The 27,620-nt window shown below is 43.0% G+C and overlaps 6 protein-coding genes across 6 annotated transcripts; 2 read left to right on the top strand and 4 right to left on the bottom strand.

Annotated features, from left to right (window-relative positions):
- The first annotated feature begins 1,480 nt into the window (after window positions 1–1,480).
- ficd (FIC domain protein adenylyltransferase) lies at window positions 1,481–4,453 on the top strand. Its single transcript, XM_052067784.1, has 2 exons — window positions 1,481–2,409; window positions 2,661–4,453. Exons 1-2 carry the CDS (start codon window positions 2,139–2,141, stop codon window positions 3,737–3,739), a joined length of 1,350 nt encoding a protein of 449 aa, XP_051923744.1. The 5' UTR covers window positions 1,481–2,138; the 3' UTR covers window positions 3,740–4,453.
- LOC127602004 (iron-sulfur cluster assembly enzyme ISCU, mitochondrial-like) lies at window positions 4,427–6,440 on the bottom strand. The gene is made up of 4 exons (XM_052067797.1): window positions 6,128–6,440; window positions 5,938–6,048; window positions 5,778–5,856; window positions 4,427–5,495 (listed from the first exon to the last, which is right to left on the bottom strand). The coding sequence occupies exons 1-4, from the start codon at window positions 6,137–6,139 to the stop codon at window positions 5,386–5,388; spliced, it is 312 nt and encodes a 103-aa protein (XP_051923757.1). The 5' UTR covers window positions 6,140–6,440; the 3' UTR covers window positions 4,427–5,385.
- A 153-nt stretch (window positions 6,441–6,593) lies between these two features.
- On the bottom strand, window positions 6,594–14,135 carry sart3 (spliceosome associated factor 3, U4/U6 recycling protein). The gene is made up of 19 exons (XM_052067765.1): window positions 13,938–14,135; window positions 12,176–12,302; window positions 11,981–12,085; window positions 11,714–11,898; window positions 11,428–11,533; window positions 10,981–11,105; window positions 10,737–10,892; window positions 10,301–10,439; window positions 10,119–10,226; window positions 9,966–10,043; window positions 9,832–9,890; window positions 9,572–9,681; window positions 9,369–9,481; window positions 9,219–9,295; window positions 8,965–9,136; window positions 7,833–8,284; window positions 7,485–7,637; window positions 7,222–7,406; window positions 6,594–7,138 (listed from the first exon to the last, which is right to left on the bottom strand). Exons 1-19 carry the CDS (start codon window positions 14,133–14,135, stop codon window positions 6,976–6,978), a joined length of 2,811 nt encoding a protein of 936 aa, XP_051923725.1. The 3' UTR covers window positions 6,594–6,975.
- A 124-nt stretch (window positions 14,136–14,259) lies between these two features.
- LOC127602003 (iron-sulfur cluster assembly scaffold protein IscU-like) lies at window positions 14,260–16,741 on the top strand. Its single transcript, XM_052067796.1, has 5 exons — window positions 14,260–14,403; window positions 14,904–15,017; window positions 15,097–15,207; window positions 15,289–15,367; window positions 16,322–16,741. The coding sequence occupies exons 1-5, from the start codon at window positions 14,314–14,316 to the stop codon at window positions 16,408–16,410; spliced, it is 483 nt and encodes a 160-aa protein (XP_051923756.1). The 5' UTR covers window positions 14,260–14,313; the 3' UTR covers window positions 16,411–16,741.
- Window positions 16,742–16,876: 135 nt separating this feature from the next.
- On the bottom strand, window positions 16,877–18,338 carry LOC127602111 (SLIT and NTRK-like protein 6). Its single transcript, XM_052067962.1, has one exon. It carries the CDS (start codon window positions 18,336–18,338, stop codon window positions 16,971–16,973), a length of 1,368 nt encoding a protein of 455 aa, XP_051923922.1. The 3' UTR covers window positions 16,877–16,970.
- Window positions 18,339–21,355: 3,017 nt separating this feature from the next.
- Window positions 21,356–27,525, bottom strand: tmem119a (transmembrane protein 119a). Its single transcript, XM_052067793.1, has 2 exons — window positions 26,486–27,525; window positions 21,356–24,609 (listed from the first exon to the last, which is right to left on the bottom strand). The coding sequence occupies exon 2, from the start codon at window positions 24,602–24,604 to the stop codon at window positions 23,858–23,860; it is 747 nt and encodes a 248-aa protein (XP_051923753.1). The 5' UTR covers window positions 24,605–24,609; window positions 26,486–27,525; the 3' UTR covers window positions 21,356–23,857.
- Between the last annotated feature and the right edge of the window lie 95 nt (window positions 27,526–27,620).

The following is a 27,620-nucleotide window of genomic DNA, read 5'->3' as shown; positions in this document are numbered from 1 at the left end:
CAGTGCAGAGGTTGTGGGTTTGATCCCGGCTCCGGCCTCCCTGTGTGGAGTTTGCATGTTCTCCCCGGGCCTGTGTGGGTTTTCTCCGGGTGCATTCCAAAAACATGCATGGCAGGCTGATTGAACACTCAAAATTGTCCCTAGGTGAGAGTGTGCGAGCGATTGGCTGGCAACCGGTTCAGGGTGTCCCCCGCCTGCTGCCCGAAGACAGCTTGGATAGGCTCCAGCACCCCTCGCGACCCTAGTGAGGATAAATGCGGTTCGGAAAATGAATGAATAATTATTATTATTATTATCATCATATTTATTAATTAAGCGAGTTAAGAAATTTGGTGAATTTTTTCTAGACGTCACAGGTATAAATTACAGGGCACCGTAAGATTTGTACTGCAGAAGCTTTTATATGTCAAACTTAAAAACAAACAAACAAAAAAAGAGAATACCTGAAAGATGTGATGTGCGAGAAAGAAGTTCACGTTTTTAAAAATCAGCTTCAAAAATACGTCAAGGGACACACAAAGCTATCTCTGATTAAAATTTGCCGTTGACAAGTTGAATGTAACCTTTCACCTATCTACGCCGGCGACGTACAGTGACAAGCAAAACAATTAAATGCGCTTCCACTAGATGGCAGAAGGCAGCATACACCTGTTGCCATTCACACTCCGAGTGAGTAAATTTGAGAGTAAATACAGACAAGGTCATCAATATAGTTTTGTTTTATTGTTTGCTGGTGCGCCAAGAGTTTTTCGAATGCAATGCCTTGGCTCAGTTTGGTTGGAAAACACAGTCTACGGCAGACATGTCCAAAGTCCGGCCCGCGGTCGAATTTCATCCGGCCCTCGGCCCCCGTCATAAAATCAGTGCCGTCTGGCCCGCAGGTTGGGCGCAATGGAACACGTGTTGCATTGACTGAGGTCTCGTAGACTGGCGAGTGATGTTTCATAGAGTACTGCTTCCCTCTAGTGGCTAAATGAGTAATAGCATTCACTAAATGAGTAATAGCATTTAGACACTAGAGGGCATCACTCACGAGTTAACAAGACATCACTCCGTGTTTATATTGACAGATATGTCATATTTCAAATGATCCTTGCAGTTGTGGATATGTGTATTGCTTGTTCATTTCCCTGTTGTTAGAGTCAAAGGTTTTGTGACTATTGAAAAGTCATGGTGATACATTTTATGTTTCAAATCAATCAATTTGCACTCAGGAGACTTCAGTTTAAGAAAAAGTCAAGTGAATAAGCAGTTGCTTGTGATATGCCTGTTTCAAATGAATCAAAAGAAATTTTTAAGATTGTTGAAATTAAAATAAAAATGGAAATGTGAAACAAACTGGCTTACTAAAATTTGTTGAACAATATTGTTGTTCAATGTAAAGAATGTCAGCCAAGGTCGGCCCCCCGACATTTTACCACATAAAATCTGGCCCCCTTGGCAAAAAGTTTGGACACCCCTGGTCTACGGACTACTGCAACAGCGCCACACATAAGTGTGGTTTGGAAAACGATACACTGCTGCCATCTTTGTTTTTTCTGTTAAAGTTGCACTTGGTACACTATCAGCGATTGTAGTATAAAAAATAGCTAAGGATCAAAAACGAATGCAGTGCAGATTAACCATCCATGGATTTAATTGAAGAAAATTATGTTTAACAATGTGAACCATGAAATTGTCACGAACGTTGTGATGTAATAAAATGTCAACGTGTCTATTTGCTCTGTACATTGGACTTCGGGTGCCTGACAGACAAAATACTGGGAATGTTTGTAGAGACTAACCAATCAGAGAGTACTACGAACTTTCGCTGTATTGCTGGGTTTTACCCAATCACCGTCGTTGTTCTATTTGAGCCTGGCCAATGATTTCGCTGTATGTTTCCGGGTCAAGGCGACAAACGCCGATGATGCGTATGTTTTGTAGCCTTGTAGTGTATTAACAACAACTGCTGAACCAAAGTTTGCCCTTGTTTTAACTGGATATTTCGCGTAGGACATGTTGGAAAGCCTCGCAGGTTCGTTGATGTGTTGTTGATACCCGGTTGGTTTCCAGTCTCAACCATCCGCCCCTCACCGGGGTATAAGTAGAAAAAGTGGTGCGAACGTAGAGAATGGAGGATTTAGCCCGAAATTGCCATGGCAGTTGTGACGGCGTGGCTATACACTAGCGACCGTCTCCTCGGAGGATGGGGCCCGCTTCTGTGTGTCTTCCTGGGCTCTCTGGTGGCCCTGCTGACGCCCCTGGTCGGAGTGGAGGAGCAATGCCGTGGCTCCTTGAATGCCATCGCACAGTTTCGCTGCCGGCTGTGGGGGAGCTCCGAGCAGCCCCCAGCTGTAGAGACCACCGGCCTCACTGTTTCGCTCACGGCCCTCGACCTGCTTCTTCCGAGATCCAAGCCTAGCAAAGGTACCCACTCACCTGCTGCATAAACTTCCTGCTTCCATCAATCAAGCTATAAGTCTCTTTTTAAACACTTCAGAGACTACAATGTCTACAATGCAAGTGGTTGTAAAATCAATGGATGGTCGATGTGTTTTTTTCCAACCTTCACCAAGTTAATTTAAGGCAGATATTTTGCATTAGAAAGTCTCACCACGAAACAAAAAGATCACCGAGAGTACTTAATGACATCAGTTATGTCTCCCATTGTGATCTAGAGATGATTTTTGAGGCCCGAGCGGCGCTGCAGCTGGCTCAGGAGATGAAGAAACACGGCAAGAGGGAGAAAGCCCACAAGCTGCTGGTGCATGCACTCAGTCTGAATCCAGACTATGTTGATGCCCTGACCGAGCTGGGGACTATTTTGGAGGAGAAGGACGTGGTGCAGGCAGACCACCTGTATTCCAAGGCTTTGGCCATCTCGCCTTGTAATAAAAGGGCACTGGTGAGCCGAGACCGCACGCTACCGCTGGTGGAGGAGATTGACCAGCGTCACTTTGGCATCATAGACAGTAAGGTGCGCAGGCTCATGTCCATTCCTAAAGGCAACTCTGCCCTACGTCGGGTGATGGAGGAGACTTACTACCACCACATCTACCACACCGTGGCCATAGAGGGCAGCACGCTCACTTTATCCGAGATCCGTCACATCATCGAGACTCGCTACGCCGTCCCCGGCAAGAGCCTGCAGGAGCAGAATGAGGCCATCGGTGTGGACGCAGCCATGAAGTACATCAACACCACGCTGTTATCCAGGACAGGAACCATGAGCGTCAGTGACATCCTGGAGATCCACCGTCGAGTGCTGGGTTACGTGGACCCCGTGGAGGGAGGGCGCCTGCGCACCAATCAAGTGTTTGTAGGCCATCACATCCCTCCGCATCCTCAGGACCTGCAGCGGCACATGCAGGAGCTGGTCCAGTGGCTCAACTCGGACGAGGCCTTGCAGCTGCACCCGGTCGAGTACGCCGCTCTTGCACACTACAAACTGGTGTACGTGCACCCGTTCGTGGACGGCAACGGGCGCACGTCACGCCTCTTGATGAACCTTGTGCTCATGCAAGCGCGATACCCGCCCATCACCATTCGCAAAGAGCAACGGGCCGAGTACTACGCAGCTCTAGACACAGCCAACGAGGGCGACGTGCGTCCCTTCATTCGTTTCATTGCCAAATGCACCGAGATTACGCTGGACACTTTGTTGATCTCAACCACTGAGCATGCAGTGGGACTCCCGGGGTCCAGCCAGGACCAGGCCTGTCCTGATTGCAAACACACCATCAGTGTTCACAACTGATTTGGTGTTTGGAGGGCAACGCTCATGGTCTAGTTTTCACCCTAAAGGGTCATATTCATCAGCTCATGCCGGATCTATCTTGAACCTGCTGAACATTTGGAGTGGGAAGAGGTATTTTAATTCCATTCAAGCACAATCAGAAGTTGTCTTCTGGAAAAAGTGTCACTTTAGAAGCTTCCACAATTGACATTTGGGACCTCTAGTAGAGATTTATTTTGGGAAGAACGTGAAAGCACTTTCATCATTTGATTATTTATTTTATGCAAATAAAAAAAGTGATACTGTCACTTTATTGACTTTAAATTGACTTAACACCACATTAAGTATCGCACCTGGTGAGGTCGATATTTTTATTTTATGGCATGACGTTTTTTTTTCAGCCTTCAAAACAAAGGTAAAATTAAACAAGGATTACCAAACCATAAACTAGCCATTAAGTTTTCCGATCAACACCGCCATTGTATTCACCGTATGAAACATCCACAGGCTAAACAGAATGTGTATTAAATATAACATTAGGCCACCGTGGTGAGCACTTTTTATGGCTTGTAATCCATCTAGAGAATGTTACAAATTGTCATATGTGTGTGTATGTATATATATACATTGTATATATATATATATATATATATACTGTTATTAACACTGGCAGAAGTGCATACATGGGAAATTAAATGAGTGCTTGAATAAAGTCAGCCCCGGCCAGTCAATTTATTATGACTCTTAAATTGTGACATTTTCAGTCAAACCAAAAGCTGCCTGACATAAGAGATTGTTGGACCGTTTATCGTTTAACTGTTGAAATGATTGTCTTTAAATCCACAGTCACTTTTTTTTTTTTTTTACAATTGTGTTAGTAGTCAGTTGATAGGTATTATCTTGTGTCAGAGATGTGTTCCTCGAGCCGGTCCTTGGCGTCGCTTGACCGGCTTTTTTCGGCTAAAAACGCCTTACTATACATGGTCGTTGTTTTTTGTTAAAAAAAAAAAAAAGTATAGTAAGGCTTTTTAACGCCTTACTATTCATGGTCGTTTTTTTCGGCTCAAAACGACTCATCGTTCACTTCAAAGATTCATGGTTGGTTCATGATAATTACATTTTACATTCATTCAGGCGGTTTGTGTTACCGGGAATAACTACAAACTGGTCTGAATCAGGTCGGGCTAATTTTGAAGAGCAAATACAAATGACAGATTTTTCGTATATGTTACTGTTTGTAAAACAGGGTGTTTTTCCGGACTATTGAAAAAAAAAGTGAAAATTGAGGGTATACCCACTTTTCTGGGGACCACTACACCATTGGAGTGTCGTAGAAAGCATCTTTAATTCTTGGGTCAATAAGACAACAAATCAAAAAGCAATAAATGAAGTGGAATGTGAGAGGTGAATCGTGAGTCACATTCCCACTTTTCCTTCTTTTTTTGGGGGGTCAATCAGGTGCTAAATAATTTGAGGAAAATTGAACTGCCCTCTAAGAGATCACCAGATGGTAGGGTGTCAACCAGCTTGCTTGGAGCACAGCTGGCAACTTGTACGACTCTCTAAAACATGAAGACGTGCTGTGTTATTTGGACCACTTCTTGTATTGCAGACAACAGAAGGAGCACTCGAATGTTTTAAGAATCCACGACGGGTAACACAGCACCTCAAAGACATGCTTTTAAACTTTTGATGAGTACGCGTGTACTCTGCTCCTCCTTGTTCTGTTTTATTCTGTAGTCAGACAGGGCTGCTCTTATGGCATCTTCTGCAAGCACTGAAACGGAAGAGAACGAATAGTGAGTGCATTTCTAAGTCCGAGTTTGTATTTAATTGCGCTGGGATATTCTGGACAGAGCATCGCCATGTTCTGATGCCTACATAAAAGAACGCGCTTTTCCCTCTTGGCGAAGGTTTCTCGACTGAACTACCAAATAGCGGTTAAAACTGCACTGACATGTGCCTGCCTGCCATATATACATTTGCTACAACTGTTATCGACATCTGTCATGTTGCATCAATTTCTGCTTTTAAATATCTGTTCACATCGTGTGCTTACTGGAACAATGAAGCTTGACTGGTGGAAGGGAGAGTTCTTTTGCAATGTCTGTGTTCTTGATCCTCAAAGCTTCATCGACCTGTAGGGAAAAAGACCAGAGCTATCTCAATCAATCCAAATAAGAAATTTTCTGAAATGTTTAAATTCTTTGGAGACTCACCGACTTCCCTTTCACCCACTCAGTTGCCAGAGAGCTTGAAGCAATGGCTGATCCGCAGCCAAATGTTTTAAATTTGGCATCCACGATCTTCCCATTTTCATCCACTTCAATCTGGAGAATAAACAATAAAGCAGTTGATCTGCTTGACCAACAGCACCAGTTTATCGTGTTTTTTAACCACTTCACTTACCTGCAGTTTCATGACATCACCACAGGCCGGAGCACCCACTAAACCTGTCCCCGCGTTTTTGGCATTTTTATTCAAAGAGCCCACATTTCTTGGATTTTCGTAGTGGTCTACAACCTTCAGAAGGATTTAAGATCTGCTTATCACTCACAGTTGGGAATCGTAATGCAACGAAAATAGGCATTTATTTAACCATGTTTGTAGAACTTGATATCCATAATATCCAGGTCCATGTACTGATATGCTTTTTGCCCTCAAACAGGAAGAACTTCACACACTAGGATTACATTCTTGCATGTAACGTGTTTTTTTTTTTTTTAACTACACGCCTGGCCTTCTATAACCCGCAAACCAACCTCACTAGGCAACTTGCGGGTATGCGTCATCTGGACCCTACTCGTGACACCAAAAGACCTTGGCCTTGGCCTCGGGTTGCCTGTCCTTGGACACAATACTGTTGTATGTACACATACACACACACACACACACACAGTATTCTACACATTGGTTAACACATTGTTGCCAATCCAATGTCCCACTGAAATAACAAAAGGTTGAGGTTGGGAAAATGGTGTCTACAATTTTTCAAACATATTTACACACACGTATTTAATAAAACCTGACGGCAACATTTAAGCACAGCCAGTAAACGGGAAGGAAGAGTAAAAATGACGAGGGTCTATGGTGTTCTTGGTTGAAAGGTGCTGGTGGAGGGCAGCAGCTCTGCAGTTAAGGCAATCTCGCAGGAAAAAATGACCAGAAAGCTGACATTTGCAGAAAGTCAAAGTCTCAAAATTCTGAATTTTGCAAGGATCACATGATGGCTTTTGGTGTGAAACCAGCAAGCCTCTTCACTTCTTCAGAAGCATTTTAGCAAAGTCTGCATTGGACAAAGGCTTTGCATCTCCGGCACCTTCCTCAGACGCAGTCCCATTCTCCACTTTACTTGCTGACCCACTTTGGCGATTCAGAGAGCGAGGGAGCAATGACAATTGTGTGCGTCCTCTCCCTCTCCTGGGGGGGAAAAAAAAATATTGAAAAAATGAAGCACAACTGGAAGCACTCGTGAAGATTTAAGTGTCCAGTGGTAAACTTACGAGCCGTGGACCTGGTGAGGCGTCGCGTTTGTGGTGGGCAGACTGGGACCGGGTTTGCTGGTGTTTCGGCGAGGAGGGTTGCTGATAGCAACAGAGATTTTGTTCCCATCCACATCCATGCCATCCATTTTCAACACTGCCTGAGAAGCCTGGGCTTCATCTGCAAACTCAACATACGCCAAACCCTGCGCAAGCCCATAATCAGGGAGGTCACTGTGTACTGATCACTCTCCTGCTCACTACATTGCATCGGTAGGTCTCACCTTGGGCTTTCCTGAACGGAATGTCACAAGACGAACTTCCTTTAGGGTGCCGTGATTCTTGCTTAGTTCTTCCAGTTGCTCCTTGGTGCAGGAAAATGGTAGCCCAGAGATGAAGATTTTGTGTTTTTCCATTGCTGTGTTGTACTTGAACATCTACAGGGGCAAAGTAGTCACTTGTACAACACACCACTAAACAAAGGACATGTTTTGCATATAGTACAATGTTTCCCTGCTACAGTACGCTGCAGATTTTTAAGCGATCGTTTGGGTTTTTACAGTATACAGGCAAGTTTAAGATGTGTTTTTTTCTGGTCTCTATATTGGGTCTTGACTGTATTTCAAATTTACCTTGAAGTCAGGGTTCTTGTTCTTGTCTACACATGGTGACACAAACATAGGCCTGCCCTCCACTTGCTGTCTGTCGAGTTTGAGGGCTTCAGAGACGGACTCTGAGCATTCAAACTGCACATAGCCGTATCCCTTGAAGGTCCCTTTGTTGGTGGAGACGAGGCGAATCTGTTTGACGGTTCCGCACGTCTCAAAGAGAGTCCTCAATCTGGCCTCGGGCTCCTCCAGGGTGTACGACAGGTTGCTCACGAACACGCTGCTGTCATCATTCCGAAGCTCTGTTTTATCATCGCTCTGCTGCTGGGCGCTGGCCTGCTGGGCTTTGTTGAATCCAGGCCGTGCTGAACCTTTATAGCCAGGAGGAGCCTTGTTCTGGAGGTCAATCTCAAGAGTCAGTGTGTGCTCCTCCTTGCTTTGCTCACCATTTCCTCTGTGTCGCTTCGGAGCTTGGTCTATCAACACCAGAGGAAACGGAATATGACCAACGTTTTCCCACACGTTATAATGATGGTGTTTTGAAGACCACAATGAATCATTCACACTGACAAAACAGCAATGGCCTAAAATCTTCAAATGTCTGCCTAAGAGCTGTAGTTGGAAAAAAATCCCTTTGCTGCTGACACTCAGCAATGTGCAGCACGGTGTAGACAAACCCATTTCATTGTGAACGTGTCGCAAGGGCTCGAGTCGGGTGCGCAATGTTAACAGAAAAATTTTGAATTTGAGAGTTGAGGTCAAAAGGCGCATCCCATGGGGACTGCCAGTCTGCCAGGGACTGGCAAAATGATCTCAGTGTGCTAACAGCGACCAGTGGGAAAAGATTTGTTACTTTCACCTCCAAAGACGGACACGCTTGCACTGGGATGCTGTTTATCCTTGTGCGTGGTCCTGCGGTGTGCACCACAAAAAAACAAGTGCAGTGTGAGAAGGCCTTTGGAGCCTGTCCCAAGTTGATTTTGGCCTCGGGGTACACCCTGGAGTGGTTGCCAGCCAATCCCAATTGTTCCATAGCTAGGTTGTATTATCATGTTACTTTTGGGAGAAAACGCTTGAAGTCTCAGAAAATGCTAATTTTTCATGATTATTGACGCAACACGGATGTATTTGGTGTCTTGCCATGTATTCAATTTACCTGCGTGGTCAGTCCACTCATCCTGATCGAGCACGTGCTCTGCTTTCCTCTTCTCCGCAAACCGACCCCCCTTCTGAACTTTTTTCTGAGCCCTCTTCTCTGCCTTGGCCTTCCGCTTCTGCTCAGATTGTTCCTCCTCTTGTAGGGCTTGGGTGGCTTCTTTCTCTGCCAGCTAAAAAAACAGCCAGAGGATACTCACGAGAGTGAAAAACCTTTAAAAGAGAGACATGCTTAAACAAATGCTGCCCTCTGACCTTTGCCCGTTGCTCATTGACTCTGTTGAGGCGATTCTCGGTTTTCAGGACTGCCACATCCCAGTCCTCCAGAGAGCCTGGATGCGCAGACGTGTCGTGAAAATCTCCCCAACTGCCGTATCCAGTCTGTTATATGAGAGGGGAGCTCACCTTGCACTCTTTCAAAGGTGAGCAAGACCTCACACACGTGTTCCGGGTAGTCAGAGGTGCACTGGACGGCTCTGTGAAGCGCTTTTCGGCAGTGGAGCGAATCTCCATAGGCTCTGGAGAGAGAGTACCAAATACAAGTGACCAGACCATGCTGTAAAGTTTGCTCGCTAAAGCACTTTTGAACATGATATGCGCTGACAGACCGTTCGAGGTTATAGTATTCCAGCCACATGTTGGCATATTTGGCATTCCCTTTTGTCATGATGCTGTCCCACAGTTCTCTGGCTTTTTGCATGTTTTTACAATGCAGGGCCTGGGAGGAGGACGGAAGAGGCAATCAAATACAACGAGCCCCAAAGGGCTTCACAAGCCCACAGTCGTTGGCATATTTGAAAAACCTGAAGCAGACTGACAACGACAATTCCGAAAGATTCTAAAGACTTGTCAGAGTAACAAAACGTACCTCTATCCTCGCCCAGATTTGCATGATGTTACAAGAAGGGTCTCCACTTTCCCCAAATCCTTGTTTGATGACAAAACGAGTCAGAGTGGAAATTCACATGAAACTTGAACCATCTGAATGCGATCGGCACCTACTTTCTTCAACGTCTTGTTTCATGTAGTCCAAACAGCGCGTGAAGGATCCGCGCAACTCCTCCAATTCTTGACTTGACTCTGTGACGTGGACACCAACAGAGGGACCGTGCGTGAACGTTTCCACCTACAGACTTGATCAAGTGCTGCTCTCACCTTGGCTGAAATCCACGCGTCTCCTCAAGTAGTCGAGATAAACCTGCCAGATCGCCACGTAATCCGTCGCTTGAATGAACCCTGCATTGAGAGCCTTTTCAAACAAATCTGTGGAAAACAGCAGCTTCTCCTTCAGTAATCATTCTCACAGACATGTCAAATGTGTGTCAATGAGTCCTTGCCTGAAACAGTTTGATGAGTGCCTCCATGCCTCTCTACGGCTTGTAAATAGCTCTTCCACAGACTCATAGTCCACGGGCAGTTTCTGACAGCACGATCATGAGTGGAGAGAACCAGATCTTTGATTTTCAGTTGACGGTCCTAGACAGGCCAAAGAAAATAAGGCGACAGTAATATGGACCATCATGGGGTACCTCGCCCATCGCCCGTGGACAGCTGGGAGATGCTCCAGCATGTCCGTGACCCTCTTGGGGATAAAAAACGGATGGCTGGATGAAAACTGACACCGTTTCAGTTATAAAATCACAACCAGTTGCTTTGGTCGTCCACCAACATAAAACGTTCACAACTTTACAAAACTATTTGACTGAAACTAAAGTCATCTGAAGAGGAGATCATTCTCAAACACCGAGAGTCCTAAACCAAGTCAATACTCACAAGATATGTAGTGTATTTAGTCCACATGTCCGGTACCAGGCAATTGTCGACCACAGTCCGCTCAAACGTCATCTGGATGCGGGCCGGGTCCCCTTCCTTCATTTCAAAGTCGATGTAGGCCTGATACTCGGCCAATTTAGGCGTCTCTGCCACCAACTGCGACGGGACAGGCGAATGAACCAAGAGAATGCCGTTTAAAGTCAGCAGCTCAGTCAAGTCGGAAGCCTCATTGGTGGTTGCTTACCAGGGACTCTTCAAAAGGCTTGTACTTCTCCCTCTGCCGCAAAGCACTTTTGTACTGATGCACAGTTTCTTCAGGTGGCGCACTGTCAGACCATTCCTCATATTCTGCATATGTTGCCTCCATGTCTAGGAAAAAAAAACATTTGTAAGAAACAAAACATCAACCACTTCTGTACATAATACAACGCAGAGATGTGTTCAGTTCGGTTTAAATTTGCTAAAGGTTCTCCAAAAAAATCTTGAGCAAAAAATAGTTTGTTTTTTTGGGTGACTTTGTTGCTATTACTCACTCTTCAACATCGAATGTGAGAGTTGATGCTCAACAACAACAACGACGAAAAAAATTCTCAACATGAGTCATGCACATATCTTCAGGCTGGGCCAGCCCACACAAACTTCTGCTGCCTTCAGCTCACTGTCCAGCACGCCATCTGGAGGACATCCTTACCCATTAAGGGGATGGCCAGTTGGCGGCGAAACAGTGTATGGATGCGCTGAAGCTGCTTGTTCAGCAGCTCTTGCTCATCGTGGCTGGGAATCTTGCCAGGAGGAGGCTGAAAGGAAAGACAATACAGAGGATGAACAACAACACGATAAACTGACTACACGGCACGTGAGCTCACCCAAATACATTGATAAAGAGAAATGTCGCTGATATGATGGAAAGGGAGACAATACGAACATAGATCGCATGGGACATTTGTTCAAATGTCACCAATGAAGACAACACTAACCTGTACCGTGGCCAGGATGGCATTCTCAAATTCTCTGTACGCCTCCCACACCGTTTGTCCCTTGGTCATGTGAAGCCCAACAGCTGTGATAGCTCTCTCGAAAACGGATCTCACTCTTTCAATGCCACCTGGCGAGCCCATGCCCCCAATGGAATACTGGGCATATTCCAGCCAGATGTCGGGGCCTGAGTGGAAGGAGAAGACACTGAATCTCAGGATTTTGTGACACCGAGATGCGGAATCTTTGCTTTGCCAGCATGCACTTACAAATGTAGTCTTTTATAGCCTTTTCAAAAAGTTCATTGACTTTTTCTCGGTTTGGTTCTTCTTCAGTCATGCGAATCTCATCCTTGAGCCAGTCAAGCCAGATCTCTGTGGTGTTACACAGAGGAGGTCAGGTATATAATTCAAACAGGTCAACTTGTTGTTTGGAATCTTGTCTTGCAGCAGGTACACATCTACCTTCTGTGAGAGGAAAAAGTTCACTCATCTTCTGTCTCGCCTTTCGCAAACGGATCAGCTCGCCCTCATGCTTGAGTAGTTTGATGAGGTCAACATGGCAGTTGTAGTCAAACGCATTGATCGAGAGCTAGAAATCACAGAACAGTACAATTCAACATTTGGGGTCTATATCTTTTTGACAAGCTAATGCTTGGGATCAGATACCGTTCTCAAAATGACAGTGAGACACTTATGGTTGAACTCCTCTTTCTTTTTTTAGTGTGCAAGTGCGCAATCAAGCATGCTCAGTTAATATATCATGTTTTTTGATTGTTTTGTAGTGACCTGTATTTTATCTCTTAGCTGAACAGTTTATTCCCTTGCCTCCATCACTAAATGCTCATGTGGGGTTTAGTTGGCATGTATATAAATTTACACATGAGAGCTGGGGGGGGACAAAGCCAAAGAGAAAGAGACAGAGAGAGAGAGAGAGAGAGAGAGAGAGAGGATGGTAGGCAAGCAGGCAAACAGATTGGCCAGGTCATTCATAATATGAGGTAAATAAAAACATCTACATTTTATTTTATACAATACAATACAATACATGCTGATTTATATAGCACTTTCACAACAGCGGCAGCTGTAACAAAGCGCTTAACAAAACAGTTAACATAATGTAAAATAATAAACACAACATAAAACACGGACAGTCATGCTGTTCTAACCACTTTTCCATCACACGCTTTGTTGTTTGAAGCAGTTTGAGATGAAAGAGGAGAGAATCAGTTTCCTTTAACCAGTGGATCAGAGACGTCATGCTCAAAATGTTATATATTTATACATAATTATATTTATATATAATTATATATACACCTGTACTCATAATCCCTCAAGGGGAAATCCAACTCGCACTCGGATGAACATTTTGTGTTGAACACCACACAGTGCACTACATCACACAAATGAAGGCATGCGAGTCAAGACGTCTGAGTGAGAAGTCAATAGATTCATCAAACCTTTAACAAAATGCATTTTGAAAAGATTATTGACTTTATTGTACTATTTTATTGAGAATTGTATAACTGTATTTAATACCTAGTAGAACGAACAAGTAAAGAGCTAAATAAATAATTACACTATGAAATATAACAATTTTAGAGAAAACAGCTACATTTTGGAAGAAATATTACAGGACTCTTGCTCATGCTCAGTGCGCACCTCTGATACACAGCTTCAGTCTACCTTACTTAAAACTCCCACCTTCCACTTTCATGTCATTAAAACCGAATTAAGACATATACAGTACAATATTTCTATAACCTCGTGTCGTGGTTTCTGCTCAAGGTTCGTGTGAAACGTGAGTGCGTGTAGAATAATCAACTTTATTGGGTTTATTTCCTGTGTTGCTGATGGGAGAAAGTGACTTGGACAACATTTAGGACACCGACCCAAATATGAAGAATTGTGCATTTAGTGGCACGTGACCATCTGTACACTATATTTGTCCTCTATTACTTTTTTCGCACTCTACTTATTCGGCTTTCGTACTGAAACTGTGACGTCACAAAGCAAAACGCGCGGCGCGTGTGTGGCCAAGATCAGCTAGCATCACGTCACGCCAATAAACGTCGCAAATGGAACAACTTCGGCCAACGATTTTCTCTTCTTCTACGCGAGCGCAAATTGCGTGGCAAGCTTTCACTCGTTAAATTGTCGGCGACTGTTTCGTACTCATTCATTCGCGTTCAGCGACTCGGCTAAAGTCACTAAATTTAAGAGCTACCTGCTCTTCTAGGCGTTGGATTTCGGCTTCATTTTCTTTCTCGTCCTCTGACGTCTCGTCATCTTCGTCGTCAGAATTGTTCACTCCCATGCCTTCTTCACCGTCGCTCTCCGAGTCCATTTGCCGATCATCCATCTCCGCGTCGTCTTCATCCATGTCTTGCAAATGCGTATGCTCTGCGTTGCTCGCCGCTGCCATATTGGAAAGGCTGTCTGCCTGGTAACAAACCGAAACACCCCCCAGTCCTGAGCTATCAAAGCTAACAGGAGCCACTAGTGGGCGCTCTGACCCTTCCTCCGCCGACCTCGGTGTTTATAAACAAACCTCCTGGACTCGTGTTTACTCGTGCGTTTCCGGAACTTGTCGGTTTCTGAACATGGCGATGGCCTTACGAAAGTCTTCGTTGTTGTTGAGCGCAAGGTTGCTCTGTCCGGAGCTAAAGATTCTTTGCTCATATCACAAGAAGGTAACCAAATGGACGGTTTTGACACCTTTCCAATTGTTGCAACGAAGCTCTAGCATTTTGTTATGTTGTTTGCTCTTGTGCGTGCTGCCTGTTTGGTTCAGTAACTGTTTAGCATTGAATCGATATCCTTGAAATGCAGGTTAAAGTCAATCAAGTACGTCTAAAACGTTACCAGTGCCTTTTTGGTGTCGCGAGTAGGGTCCAAATGACACATACCCACAAGTTACCTGATAGTATTACCGTACTAGTGCAGCACAATAGTGTACTAGTGAGGTTGGTTTGCGGGTTATAGAAGGCCAGGCGTGTAGTTAAAAAAAAACACGTTACATGCAAGAATGTTATCCTAGTGCGTGAAATCTTCCTGTTTGAGGGCAAAAAGCATATCAGTACATGGATATTATGGATATCAAGTTCTACAAACATGGTTAAATAAATGCCTATTTTCGTTGCATTACGATTCCCAACTGTGAGTGATAAGCAGATCTTAAATCCTTCTGAAGGTTGTAGACCACTACGAAAATCCAAGAAATGTGGGCTCTTTGAATAAAAATGCCCAAAACGTGGGGACTGGTTTAGTGGGCGCTCCGGCCTGTGGTGATGTCATGAAACTGCAGGTAAGTGAAGTGGTTAAAATACACGATAAACTGGTGCTGTTGGTCAAGCAGATCAACTGCTTTATTGTTTATTCTCCAGATTGAAGTGGATGAAAATGGGAAGATCGTGGATGCCAAATTTAAAACATTTGGCTGCGGATCAGCCATTGCTTCAAGCTCTCTGGCAACTGAGTGGGTGAAAGGGAAGTCGGTGAGTCTCCAAAGAATTTAAACATTTCAGAAAATTTCTTATTTGGATTGATTGAGATAGCTCTGGTCTTTTTCCCTACAGGTCGATGAAGCTTTGAGGATCAAGAACACAGACATTGCAAAAGAACTCTCCCTTCCACCAGTCAAGCTTCATTGTTCCAGTAAGCACACGATGTGAACAGATATTTAAAAGCAGAAATTGATGCAACATGACAGATGTCGATAACAGTTGTAGCAAATGTATATATGGCAGGCAGGCACATGTCAGTGCAGTTTTAACCGCTATTTGGTAGGAGTTCAGTCGAGAAACCTTCGCCAAGAGCAGGCATGTCCAAAGTCTGGCCCGGGGGCCAAATCCGGCCCTCGGCTCCTGTCATAGAATCAGTGCCGTCTGGCCCGCAGTTTGGGCGCAATGGAACACGTGTTGCATTGACTGAGGTCTCGTAGACTGGTGAGTGATGTTTCATAGAGTACTGCTTCCCTCTAGTGGCTAAATGAGTAATAGCATTCACTAAATGAGTAATAGCATTTAGACACTAGAGGGCATCACTCACGCGTTAACAAGACATCACTCCGTGTTTATATTGACTGATATGTCATATTTCAAATGATCCTTGCAGTTGTGGATATGTGTATTGCTTGTTCATTTCCCTGTTGTTAGAGTCAAAGGTTTTGTGACTATTGAAAAGTCATGGTGATACATTTTATGTTTCAAATCAATCAATTTGCACTCAGGAGACTTCTGTTTAAGAAAAAGTCAAGTGAATAAGCAGTTGCTTGTGATATGCCTGTTTCAAATGAACCAAAAGAAATTTTTAAGATTGTTGAAATTAAAATAAAAATGGAAATGTGAAACAAACTGGCTTACTAAAATTTGTTGAACAATATTGTTGTTCAATGTAAAGAATGTCAGCCAAGGTCGGCCCCCCGACATTTTACCACATAAAATCTGGCCCCCTTGGCAAAAAGTTTGGACACCCCTGGCCAAGAGGGAAAAGCGCGTTCTTTTATGGAGGCATCAGAACATGGCGATGCTCTGTCCAGAATATCCCAGCGCATTTAAATACAAACTCGGACTTAGAAATGCACTCACTATTCATTCTCTTCTGTTTCAGTGCTTGCAGAAGATGCCATAAGAGCAGCCCTGTCTGATTACAGAATAAAACAGAACAAGGAGGAGCAGGGTGTCAAAGCCAGCGGTTAGTTTCTCATCATTAAGCATCCATAATGGGTCGGTGTGCCTCAGGGAAGTGCCATGTACGTTGTCACAGGGCTGTACAGAAAGTGGTGAACCCTTTCTTCCTTCGGGATTATGGATCCTTTCCTCTCTTTTCTTTTGCTTAGTGTAACAAACCTGTTGCTCAATAATATTTGCATTTGTGATGATGCAATAGTAACTTTTTTTTTCAAAGCATCATCACATACTTACCAAATACCATCTTGATAAAACAATATGATATCCGGCTTCTTCAATTTTATTCGTATTTGTGATGGAGATTTTGAAACTGGAAATTAAAGGTCAATATTACAAGAAATCAGCTGTGTTCCTTTTGTGCTTCAGAAAAGTTTGAATTTGATGCACCATTAATAATAGAAATAAAGCCTCTTGTCATCAGTCATTTGAAAACTTGGAAACATGATTGTGACCTATAAACCTGTACAACTCAACTGAGAAAAATGATTTTTTTTTATTTTTTGAGAGGAAGTAAAAACTGGGATGCTGGCACCCTCTTAACTCGGAATGTGGCTGTCTTCAGTGTTAACTTAATGCCCTCCAAGAAGAGCCACTCTAGCACGGACAAACCTTTTTTTGCACGAGGAAAATAGCAGCATGAGCAGGAGAAAAAATACACTCACGACTGCCGGCAGCCAACTGAGCACCCAGTGAAGGTGGTTGCGGGTGGATAAGGTAGTGTCATTCTTTGTGAAAAACGAAGCTCGTGTCCCTGTGAGATGGGTTGTAATCATCTGAGAGAAGTGAACGGTGGTCTTGTCTTTGTGCCTACTTTCCTCATAAGGGCTTGGAGTTGAATGGGACACGGCAATGTTTTGGCTTTTGTTAAAGGTCAAACAGTCCCGATAAGTTAAAGTATGCAAAAATAAGTGCCCATCTAAAATGCAACTCATACGGACTGTTTTCACAGAGGCTTTATTTTCAGGAAGATGGCCAGCAGATGTGTCTTCTTCTCCCTGCTGTGCTGACCATTCTTCCAAATGTTTCTCCTCCACTGAAGTCGGGACCCAAGGTGACACAGGATTCACTATCAAGGCCTTCAGCTGAAGTGTCATTTCATTTGGCTTGAGGATACCAGGACAGATTGCCGCCATCGAGAGGTTTAAAAGCAGATGGTAAGCGAGGTGGCCCGGCTCAGTGCATTCCAAGTCTGTGCTAGTCATCCTCGACCAGCTGCTTAGCATCCAGTGGCCTCGATACAAAATGTCACACTCACACATCGTCTTGCTGTAGATACGCTCTACAGATCGGAGATGCGTTCCCTTGTCACAGTTGCTGTCCAAAACAGAACGTAAGCAGTTCCTGCTGATTTTTAATATATGCACGTTGAGCGAGGTGGGCAGAGGGGGCGGGGCCAGGGCAAAAATGCAGTTAGCAGAGACGTCTAAGTGGGTTAAAAAGGCAGGTCGATTTGGACACAAGCTGGCCAATTTGTTGCCCTTCAGCATGAGGACCTGCAAATTTTTCAGGTTTTGAAGCGCCCCTGGCTGGATGGCACGGATGTGGTTGTCTCTCAGATCTAACAGAGTGAGGTTCCTCAGTTGCCTCAAGGCACCTACGGTGATGTAGGTGATGCGGTTCTGTTGTAGAAACAATTCTTCCAAGCTGGGCGGGAGGCCTCGGGGGAAGCGGGCCAGCAAGTTGTGACTGAGGCTGAGCTCCTGCAGGCTGGTGAAGGGAAGGAGTAGGTGGTCCACATTACAGAGCCTGTTTTTTGCCACTGACAGGACAGCGGTGTTGAGAGGGAGTGAACGTGGAAGCGACCTCAGGCCCGAGGACTCGCACACAACCAAAACTCCCGGGCGAAGACAGCAGCAGCCGATGGGACACAGACATGTAGCAATACAGACTCGGGAACAGATGCCGAAGACCAGAAGGATGCCGTATTTGGACAACATAATGAATCACTGCAAGAGAATAATAGCAGTCAAAGAGGAACACAAAGTAAACAATATGGGGAGCCACTTGGATCTATTAGAACTGCTCTTACCATTCAATGTCCCTCATGCCTTCCCCCGTGGAAATGAACAGGTTTGTGTCCTACCGGTCTCTTTTAAAGATCCTTTCAATGGGGAAAATTCTGGGCAGGGACTCATCAAAGTTTAAAAGCATGTCTTTGAGGTGCTGTGTTACCTGTCGTGGATTCTTAAAACATTTGAGAGCTCCTTCTGTTGTCTGCAATACAAGAAGGGGTCCAAATAACACAGCACTTCTTCATGTTTTAGAGAGTCGTACAGGTTGCCAGCTGTGCTCCAAGCAAATTGGTTGACACCCTACCATCTGGTGATCTCTTAGAGGGCAGTTCAATTTTCCTCAAATTATTTAGCACCTGATTGACCCCCCCAAAAAAGAAAAAGTGGGAATGTGACTCACGAATCACCTTTCACATTCCACTTCATTTATTGCTTTTTGATTTGTTGTCTTATTGACCCAAGAATTAAAGATGCTTTATACGACACTCCAATGGTGTAGTGGTCCCCAGAAAAGTGGGTATACCCTCAATTTTCACTTTTTTTTTTCAATAGTCCGGAAAAACACCCTGTTTTACAAACAGTAACAAATACGTAAAATCTGTCATTTGTATTTGCTCTTCAAAATTAGCCTGACCTGATTCGGACCAGTTTGTAGTTATTCCTGGTAACACAAACAGCCTGAATGAATGTAAAATGTAATTATCATGAACCAATATTTTCAATGAACAAAAATATATGCATTTACAACACATCAACAGCGATATACTGTGTATTCCAGACAGATTTGCCTTTTGCAGTTTTCACACCACACTGTATAGAAGGCAGCACGATGACTCTTGAACCACCTTACTACACATGGTCATTTTTTTTGGTCTCAAAACACCTTACTATACATGGTCGTTTTTTTCGGCAAAAAACGGCTTACTAAACATTTTCAGTTTTTTTTCGGCTAAAAACGCCTTTCTATACATGGTCGTTTTTTTTCGGCTAAAACGCCTTACTATATAAATGGTCATTTTTGGGGGGCTAAAAATGCCTTACGATAGATGGTCGTTTTTTTCTGGCTAAAAACGCCTTACTAAACATGGTCATTCTTTTTTGGCCAAAATGGCTTACTATATAAATGGTCATTTTTTGGGGCTAAAAATACCTTACTATACATGGTAATTTTTTTCGGCTAAAAACGCCTTACTATACGTGGTCGGTTTTTTTCGGCTCAAAACACCTTACTACACATGGTAGTTTTTTTCGTCTAAAAACGCCTTTTTATACATGGTCGTTTTTTTTCGGGTTAAAACGCCTTTCTATACATGGTGGGGTTTTTTTTTTTTTTTTTTTTTTTTTGAAAAACGCCTTACTATACATGGTCGTTTTTTTCGGCTAAAAACAGCTTACTATACATGGTCATTTTTTTCGGCTAAAAGCGCCTTACGATATGTGGTCCTTTTTTTCGGCTAAAAACGCCTTTTTATACATGGTCGGTTTTTTTCGGCCCAAAATGCCTTACTCTACATGGTCGTTTTTGGGGGGCTAAAAATGCCTTAAATGGTCATTTTTGGGGGGCCAAAACGCCTTACTATACATGGTCGTTTTTTTGGGGCTAAAAATGCCATGTCAGCTAACAGGCATGACATGGCACGGAACACAAGTTAAGAAATGACTTTGCATAGAAGTCAATCACTGACTGCAGAAAAAGCGGTAATCTCTCAGTGATAATTTTACAATTTACCGGCAGTGAGTCCTCGGAACTCGCTGATCAGAAAAGTATGAGTGCCATTATGGATTGAGAGAGTCCTAAATTTCGAATTCTGAAAGGGTCTACTTATTCAATTGCATATGACAATAACACAAACAACAACATATACTTACAATGATAAACAAATGCTGCAAAAATTTAAATAATTCAGGAGCAGGCCTGAGGATTTCGGAAATTCATGGTAACCGTTTTCCGGTTCCGTCGGATTACAATGGGAAACCACAATAACAAATGTTGGGTTCCGTAAACGTTCATCATGGGAACCCATGTTTCTATTTTGACTGATATTGATCATCAAGAATTCCGAAACTCAAAAGTATAATGTTTCAAGGGTCAATGTTTGAAAACGATGCATTAACAATGAACATTACATCAGCAGCTGTGTACACCAGGTTTATTCCAAAAAATAAATGGATCAAAAACTGGTGTACTCATGTGGCATCATCAGAGTATTTTTTCCAATCTCACACTGCAAAGATTAATTGACTGGTATTCATTAATTCAGGTAAGTATTGATGTGGCTTGACATCCTCTTCCCAAGACGATGCACGTGTAATCTACGATCAATTTGACGAAAGAATTTAACACACGTCATCATTAGTTCTACCAACAGTTAACATTACTATACCTTGTGACGAATGTTTTATTCATAAAGTTACCATGATACAACCAGTAAATTATACAATAACCAGTACTGTTTCATAATATTTTTCACAGCGATTAGCCTACAAATCTAATGACCAATTTGCCTCGTAATCGTGCTTCGCGTCGTATTTCGCTCTCGCGTTCTGTGCATACGTCACAGGTGAGTTTAGTGATACGTCCTTTCAGACAAGCATTCCCATTTCTTAAATATCATAATTAGTAGACTTTGGTGAGTTTTTTTCACCGCCATCTCAAACTTTCATCCGCGCGATTCCTCAGTTTGCGGACTAGAATAACAACCCGCATGCGCACATAACGTCATCTGTTGTGTCCCCCCAACACTGAAAACAAAACAAAACGAAAGTAAATTAGAAGAAATTTTTGCGGTCCTTATACAAGTGTTTTGAAGCCCTCATTGTGTCCGAGGACAGGCAATCCGAGGCCAAGGCCAAGGCCGAGGACTTGACTCCCGAGGCCAAGGCCAAGGACCAAGGACCGCCCCTCGTCTCTGGTGTGTAGAGTACATAAATATGACAAAACTATTATCCACAGTTTTATTCAACAGAAGTGAAGCAAAGACCAGGAGAAAAATAAAATACACCGCCCTAGAGAGATGCATACAAGCTGTCAAAATTAAGACTTGTACTAACTGAAAATTTCACATTTGGATGAGATTCTTTTAGTTGTGCTGAAACAAATGGAAACACTCCGATAACCTGCGGTTTGAATCAAATCAGATAAATACAGATAAATAATTCCCCTAAAATCCCCACCCATATATTGGCAAATAAAGTGGCACTATTGAAACAAAGGTATGGTCCATTTTTCAAAACTGTTGGTAATTTTGATCACAAAAGAAGAAATATATAATAATCAAAACTTTGATAATTTACTGTATACATAAGATAGGCAAAAAAAACAAGTTTACAAAAAAAAAGTAACCTTTTGACAATGAGCATGAACATATGATCTGTAGTCTAATACATGCATTTTTGAACATCGTTCTTTGGTTAAATTAATGTCATAAGTTCTATTTTTTTGCATGAAAAGTTAGGGAACTAATGAGATAAATGTAAAAATAATTAAAAAAGACAAGCAAATACGTAATAAACATGCTGAAAGTGTCTCTAAAGAATTTTTTTGAATGTAATCAAGACATTAAGTTTCATGTCAACTAGTAGCACCAAAAAAAAAAATCACTCTCATGCTGAATTGTCTTGATTGCATGTACAGCAGGACATTATGAGGAGATTCCTCTGTCTTGGCAGGCATTGTGTTCACACTTTAACACTATTTTAGTATTTATATTAGACAAACATATTTCAATAAGCACTCAGGCTGCAAAGTGTATGTATAAAATGTGTTTAGAGTTTATATATTATTTTTCTTAATTACTCCAGAAGGATTGTTGAGTTAATAAAATAGCATTGCTGAACATGAGGACATCAACTGTGTTTATAACAGTACAGTATCTTGTTTGTATTATTTTTCATACATGGTATATATTTATATACTGTAAGCTTGGCATCCACAACATTAGGTACAATGTAATGTAAACCACTACAAGAGTTGTATCCAAAATTCAGCATTTACAAGCATGATAATTGTCAGATTTGATTGACAAAAGAATAACTGTAATGCTAATTTTGGCAGTATTCTAAAGGTGTTTCTAAAACAACATAGCAGCTTGATGCAATATATTAAAAATGATAAAACTAGGTAATATTGGTAAAATCTAGGTTTACCAAATGTTGTGGCCAGTAAGTGTGTTCAAATATATTAGCATACAGTATAGCGTTTATTCAATAGCTTTGGTATGTATCTTAAAGTCTCTGTAAAGTGAAAATAGAAATGTATCATAAATTGTCCATTTTGAATGATTAAAATAATCAAAAAGTATCTAAAACAAGGCTTTGAAAATTGTGAAAAATCAAGCCGTTAATTATTTTTTAAATGCTCTGGGCGAGTCTCCCGAATGTGTGAAACCACGCCCCCTTAAAACAATAAAATAAATAATTGATGCTACTTGGACAAGCTACTTTCTTATGCCTACTCATATATCGGCTTAAACCTTATGGGGGCTGCAATATATCTAACGTGGTCGCCGCAGGACTTTTCATGTCACGATTTGAGGCGCAAGCCACCAGCGAGCTTGCAAGTTTTTCAGGGCTCCTCCGAGGCGGTGGACGGTCAGCAAGTTCGTCCGCAAGGTCACCTCCTCGCTTGGGAATTGAAATATTGACACCAGGCTATTCTGTGGCTCCCAGGAAAGAGACATTTTCAGGGTGTAGGCATAGCTAACGAGCTAACTGCATGCGAGAGTGGTGGGAATGGGCCGAGTAAAAATAAGATTTAATCGCAATTGTTGTCGAGAACCGCTGATGCAGAAAAACCAAAATGGCGAATAACACTTCAACTCTATATCTCTCAAATTCAGGACTGCGTATTTTTCATTCTTTCCCCATTTTCAGCAATTATCTCCGAACATGTACAATATATTTTGAAACAAATCACTGAATTCACTTTAGAGGGTCTTTAAGAACCATGGAGTCAATTATACTTTGTCCTAACTGGTATGACAAAGGAGCACACTTTTAGAATGATCAAGGCATACTAGTAGAACGGCTGTGTTATATTAGTAACATGCTTTCCGATTCTACCTTCAAAACCATTTGAGCATTTATTCAAAATCTTTGATCTCTCTCTTAAGGTCTATGTCCGGATGTGCTCTACAACCTCAATAGTAATGATGATTCACCACATTAGAAGAACGACTGGAGAGCGTGAATAGAATGTCTTAGGAGTCGTCTTTTTTCCACCGCTGTATGTCATTTCTGTACGCTAATAGGATAACTTTGACATTCTAATAGGAAAACTGAATGTTATTTGTGAGGCCAAACTGAGATGACATCTGCGAGCTACTACTAGTGAAACACTGCTAGATGTAAAAGAGTAGAACTTTCTAATGTCAAATAAATGCTCAAACACCTTAAGTTCCCGTTTGCTGTGTCAATGCAATGCGAGCAGCAGCAGTGAGGGCACTCTAGTGGTGGGCCTTCTTCAGATGACAGGTGCAAAGAGGCTGACTGGAGGTGTGCTGCACCTCCTCCCTGCGCTTCACCTGCTCTTTGTGTTTGGTCTCCTCTCTGCGATTCTCCACTTCCTCGACCTCCCTGACCTTCCTCACCTCTGGGCGTGGTGACGACTTAACGTCCCTGCCCCTTTCTCCCACCAGAGCCTTGGAAGGCATGCGCAGGTTCTTGGGTGAGGCGCTGCTCTGCATCTGGACCCTCTTGATGTGGTCCACAGCATACGGCCTCTCCTGGAACTCGTTCGGACCTCTGTGTACAACGTTTTTTTCCGCCGCGTACTTGCCGGAAGTTTGAGGCGGGGCCTTGTAGGCCGCCAGCTTTTGCTTCTGACTCATGGCAGAGGCGCAGCAGATAATAAAGACCATAACGATGAGGAGAGAGGTCACGACAATGATGATGAGAAGATTTCCCTCCAGAAAGTCCACCACTCTGGTTAGTACAAAGTCCTTCAGACGGATGATGGTCGTGGTGATGGTGTTGGTGAGCGTGGGGGTGTCGGAAGCGTCGGGAACATGGGTAGCAGCGCTGACTTGAACAGGTGCACGAGTGGAGAAGTACTTTGGGAAGAGGAACTCCAACCCGTCATCACCGCTAGCATCCATGGACACGTTGTAGAACATGGGGGCTCCCCGAGCCACGCCGCAGCACAGTGACAGCAAGGTCACGCAGGCCATATGGAAAACCAAGCGGGATGTCATTTTTCCTGCAACATCATCAAAACAATTAGGTACCATACAAGTTGTTAACTCACGGCCATTTTGCTCAAGGTAACGTTGTCTTAAGACCCAAAATTACAAAGGGCATATGCTCTGCCCAGGTTAGCGATGAGGACTTAAAGAGGACAATTGCCATATAAAATTGTTATTTTCTACACCGCTTCTCCTCATTTGGGTTACGGGTGAGCTGCAGTCCAGGGGCGGAGCTACGTGGTCTCTGCACTGACACCCTCCATTTCAAGATTTTGATAAACGTCATTCTGTGATGTAGATATTAGTTCCATTTTACTGACATCTCCACATGGTCACATCACCCTGAGATACTTGGCTGCGCTGCCGCCGTGCATTAGAAGTGACCATCAATCAAAGTGTTGACACTATAGTGAGCATTAGACAAGATGATTAATTTTGCACCTTTGAAAACGGCAGAAGTCATTCTTTTATCATACCATCGATAATGCAGGGTCTTATGAAATAAATGCACACATGTACTAATCTTGCCCAACACGCTCATCATACAAGAAGGAACAAATGTCAGTCAAACGCAATCACTCTGATTGGGTGTTAGCTTAGCAGATCAGTGTATGTGATAGACATAGACTATAACATAGTAGGCCTACACAAAGGGAGAAAAAAAGGCACAGAAAAAAGACATTAGCTTGTAAATTAAGCTCAGCAAAACATCGCTTTCTGCTTAGACTTGATACGATGAGTGTTTTGGGCAAGTTTCAGTATACGTGTGGTCCTGAACCTAAAAACAACAACCCGGTCTCCATCTGTAATGTGAACCACCTTGATTCAGGTTTTTCTTCCATTTCCCATCTCGCAGCAGATCTATTTTAGCAGACAGCAGAGCCATTACTTATTTGGGGTGGAGACAGTTACTTTGGTTCTGCAGTTCTGCTGGCCTTATAATTTGTCGAGGAGGGAGAAGCCGCCCATCCACCACACTAAAGCCAGCAGGAAGTTAGAGTCCAGGTTGTGCGCAGAGGCGTGGGACAGCAGTGGCTGCGGCCTCTATATTTATACTGGGCACCAGCTGCTGTGGGCTGGTGCACAGAGAAATATGTTGACTTGCTGAAAAAAAAAGAACTCACATCTAAATATGATTTGCTAAATAGACTTTTCTACACCATGCATGCTGTAAATCTTTCCGCAGAGAAAGTGTGAATCTTTAAAGTGTTAGAAAGTGCAAGATGGTAACAACAGCTTTTGGGCTAAAATAAAAATGTAGAGCCTCTTACTGACACAGCGCAGTGTCAATGGGCCTCCCTGTGTGGTCGCATAGGCACACTCAGCCAAATGGTTTTCTGTTCAGCTATCGGACTGCTCTAACCCTTCAATTAAGGCCATAATTATATTTACTACATTATGCTGGTGCGTCCACACTTGGTGAAATACTGTACGTACGGACTAGAATCACGCATATAGTCAAACAGATGAAAATCATTTACATTGTAGGTATTTAGATACCTGTATTGAGTAATTAGATGCCACTCCAGACCGTTCAGTCACTTTTTGGGTCAGAGTAGGATTTAAATTACATAAGGGTACAAAAATCAACAATGTTGGTGGAAAGTAGTATTTACTCCTTGAATAAAGACGAGGGTTTTTTAGGATGTCTTTGAAACAGTCCTAATACAGAAATATAAGCATATCATACTGATCCGATATTTTAGAGCAAATAAAATTACAGGTGAATGTGTTTATAAAGTTACCAGGAAGGCTCATTGCATCAATAGCATCACAGAAACAAATCAGATGACATGTCAAAAACACAAGCACATGAAGAAACATTGCACATCTTTCACTATTCATCCAACTCAAAACTCGAAAATAATCCTAATGGAAATCCATACTTACACGTTCTGCTGGTTGATGGTGTAAGCAGGACCACAGTGAGCCGAGGACAGAGCAGGGGGCCAAAGAGGGCAACACCAATGTGAAGGAAGAGAGGAGGAGAGTTTCCGAGCATTCCCGTCCCTGTTATACTGTAGCATTTTTTTCAACCGCTCCTCGGAAAGTGATGTCCGTCCCTCTATTTTCAGCTTCTCCGCCCTCCTTCATTCCTGCTCGACTTCATGACATGTTTGAGATACAGGGGCGCCATAAGAATGAAAAAAAAAAGTGACCATGATGATTCGAAGGCACAAAACAGCACGGGTGTGGCTTTGAAGTTGTCCGGCCGAAGAGGGATCATCTTTTGGACTCATATCCCCTGGCTGAGGTCCTATCGAATCGTTTTACTCTGCATTTTTTCTTCTCCCAAGTGCAATGCAGAGGAATGTATGTAGAAAGGAATATTTCTCCACATGCACAAGACAACATCAACTTTGAGGAGAGCATGATGCACCGGCTGCTTTCCAGGGACTCATGTAAGCAATTAATAGTTTGGCTGATTATACTTCACGTTGCAATGACCACGTTGCATTTGGTACACGAGGCCCATGTTTCAGGGTATTTCTGTCCGCAGTGGGGTGACTCCCAAACCTTCTGTGTGTCTCTAATTATATGGCCTTGATTACAGCCTGTCTCTGCAGTGCGTACATGACCAGTACAGGGAGAAAGCAAGCCTCTCATCCCAAAACACATGTACAGAGCCAACGTTTAAATTGAAAGCCTTTTAGAAAAGCACTTATCGCAACCTATGAAGAATCTGTATTTGGGTCATTTCTTACTTAATGTGATGGTGGTCAGAAATCAAGGTGGCAATTTAGTAAAACTTTCCACTTAAACATGCAACTAGCACAAGATTACATGCAACACTTATTACAGCAGTCACTTTTAAATACTACAGAAACAGGTCACTTAAATCATGCATTAGGTTTGACTAGTAGCAAAAATACATGTAATTTTGGAAATAAAGGCTAATTCCAGTGGATGTACAAACTAAGGGGGTTAATAGGTTGAATCAAATTTGACTTCAGAAAAGCCGACGTGGAAAGTTAATTGCAGTGACATTTCCAAGGTTCAACAACTAAACTGTTTAAAGGAGCGT

The sequence above is a fragment of the Hippocampus zosterae genome, chromosome 6 (genome assembly GCF_025434085.1).
Source record: "Hippocampus zosterae strain Florida chromosome 6, ASM2543408v3, whole genome shotgun sequence".
Lineage (NCBI taxonomy): Eukaryota > Metazoa > Chordata > Actinopteri > Syngnathiformes > Syngnathidae > Hippocampus > Hippocampus zosterae.
Note: the sequence above shows the minus strand (reverse complement) of the source record. Positions and strands in the feature narration are given on the sequence as shown.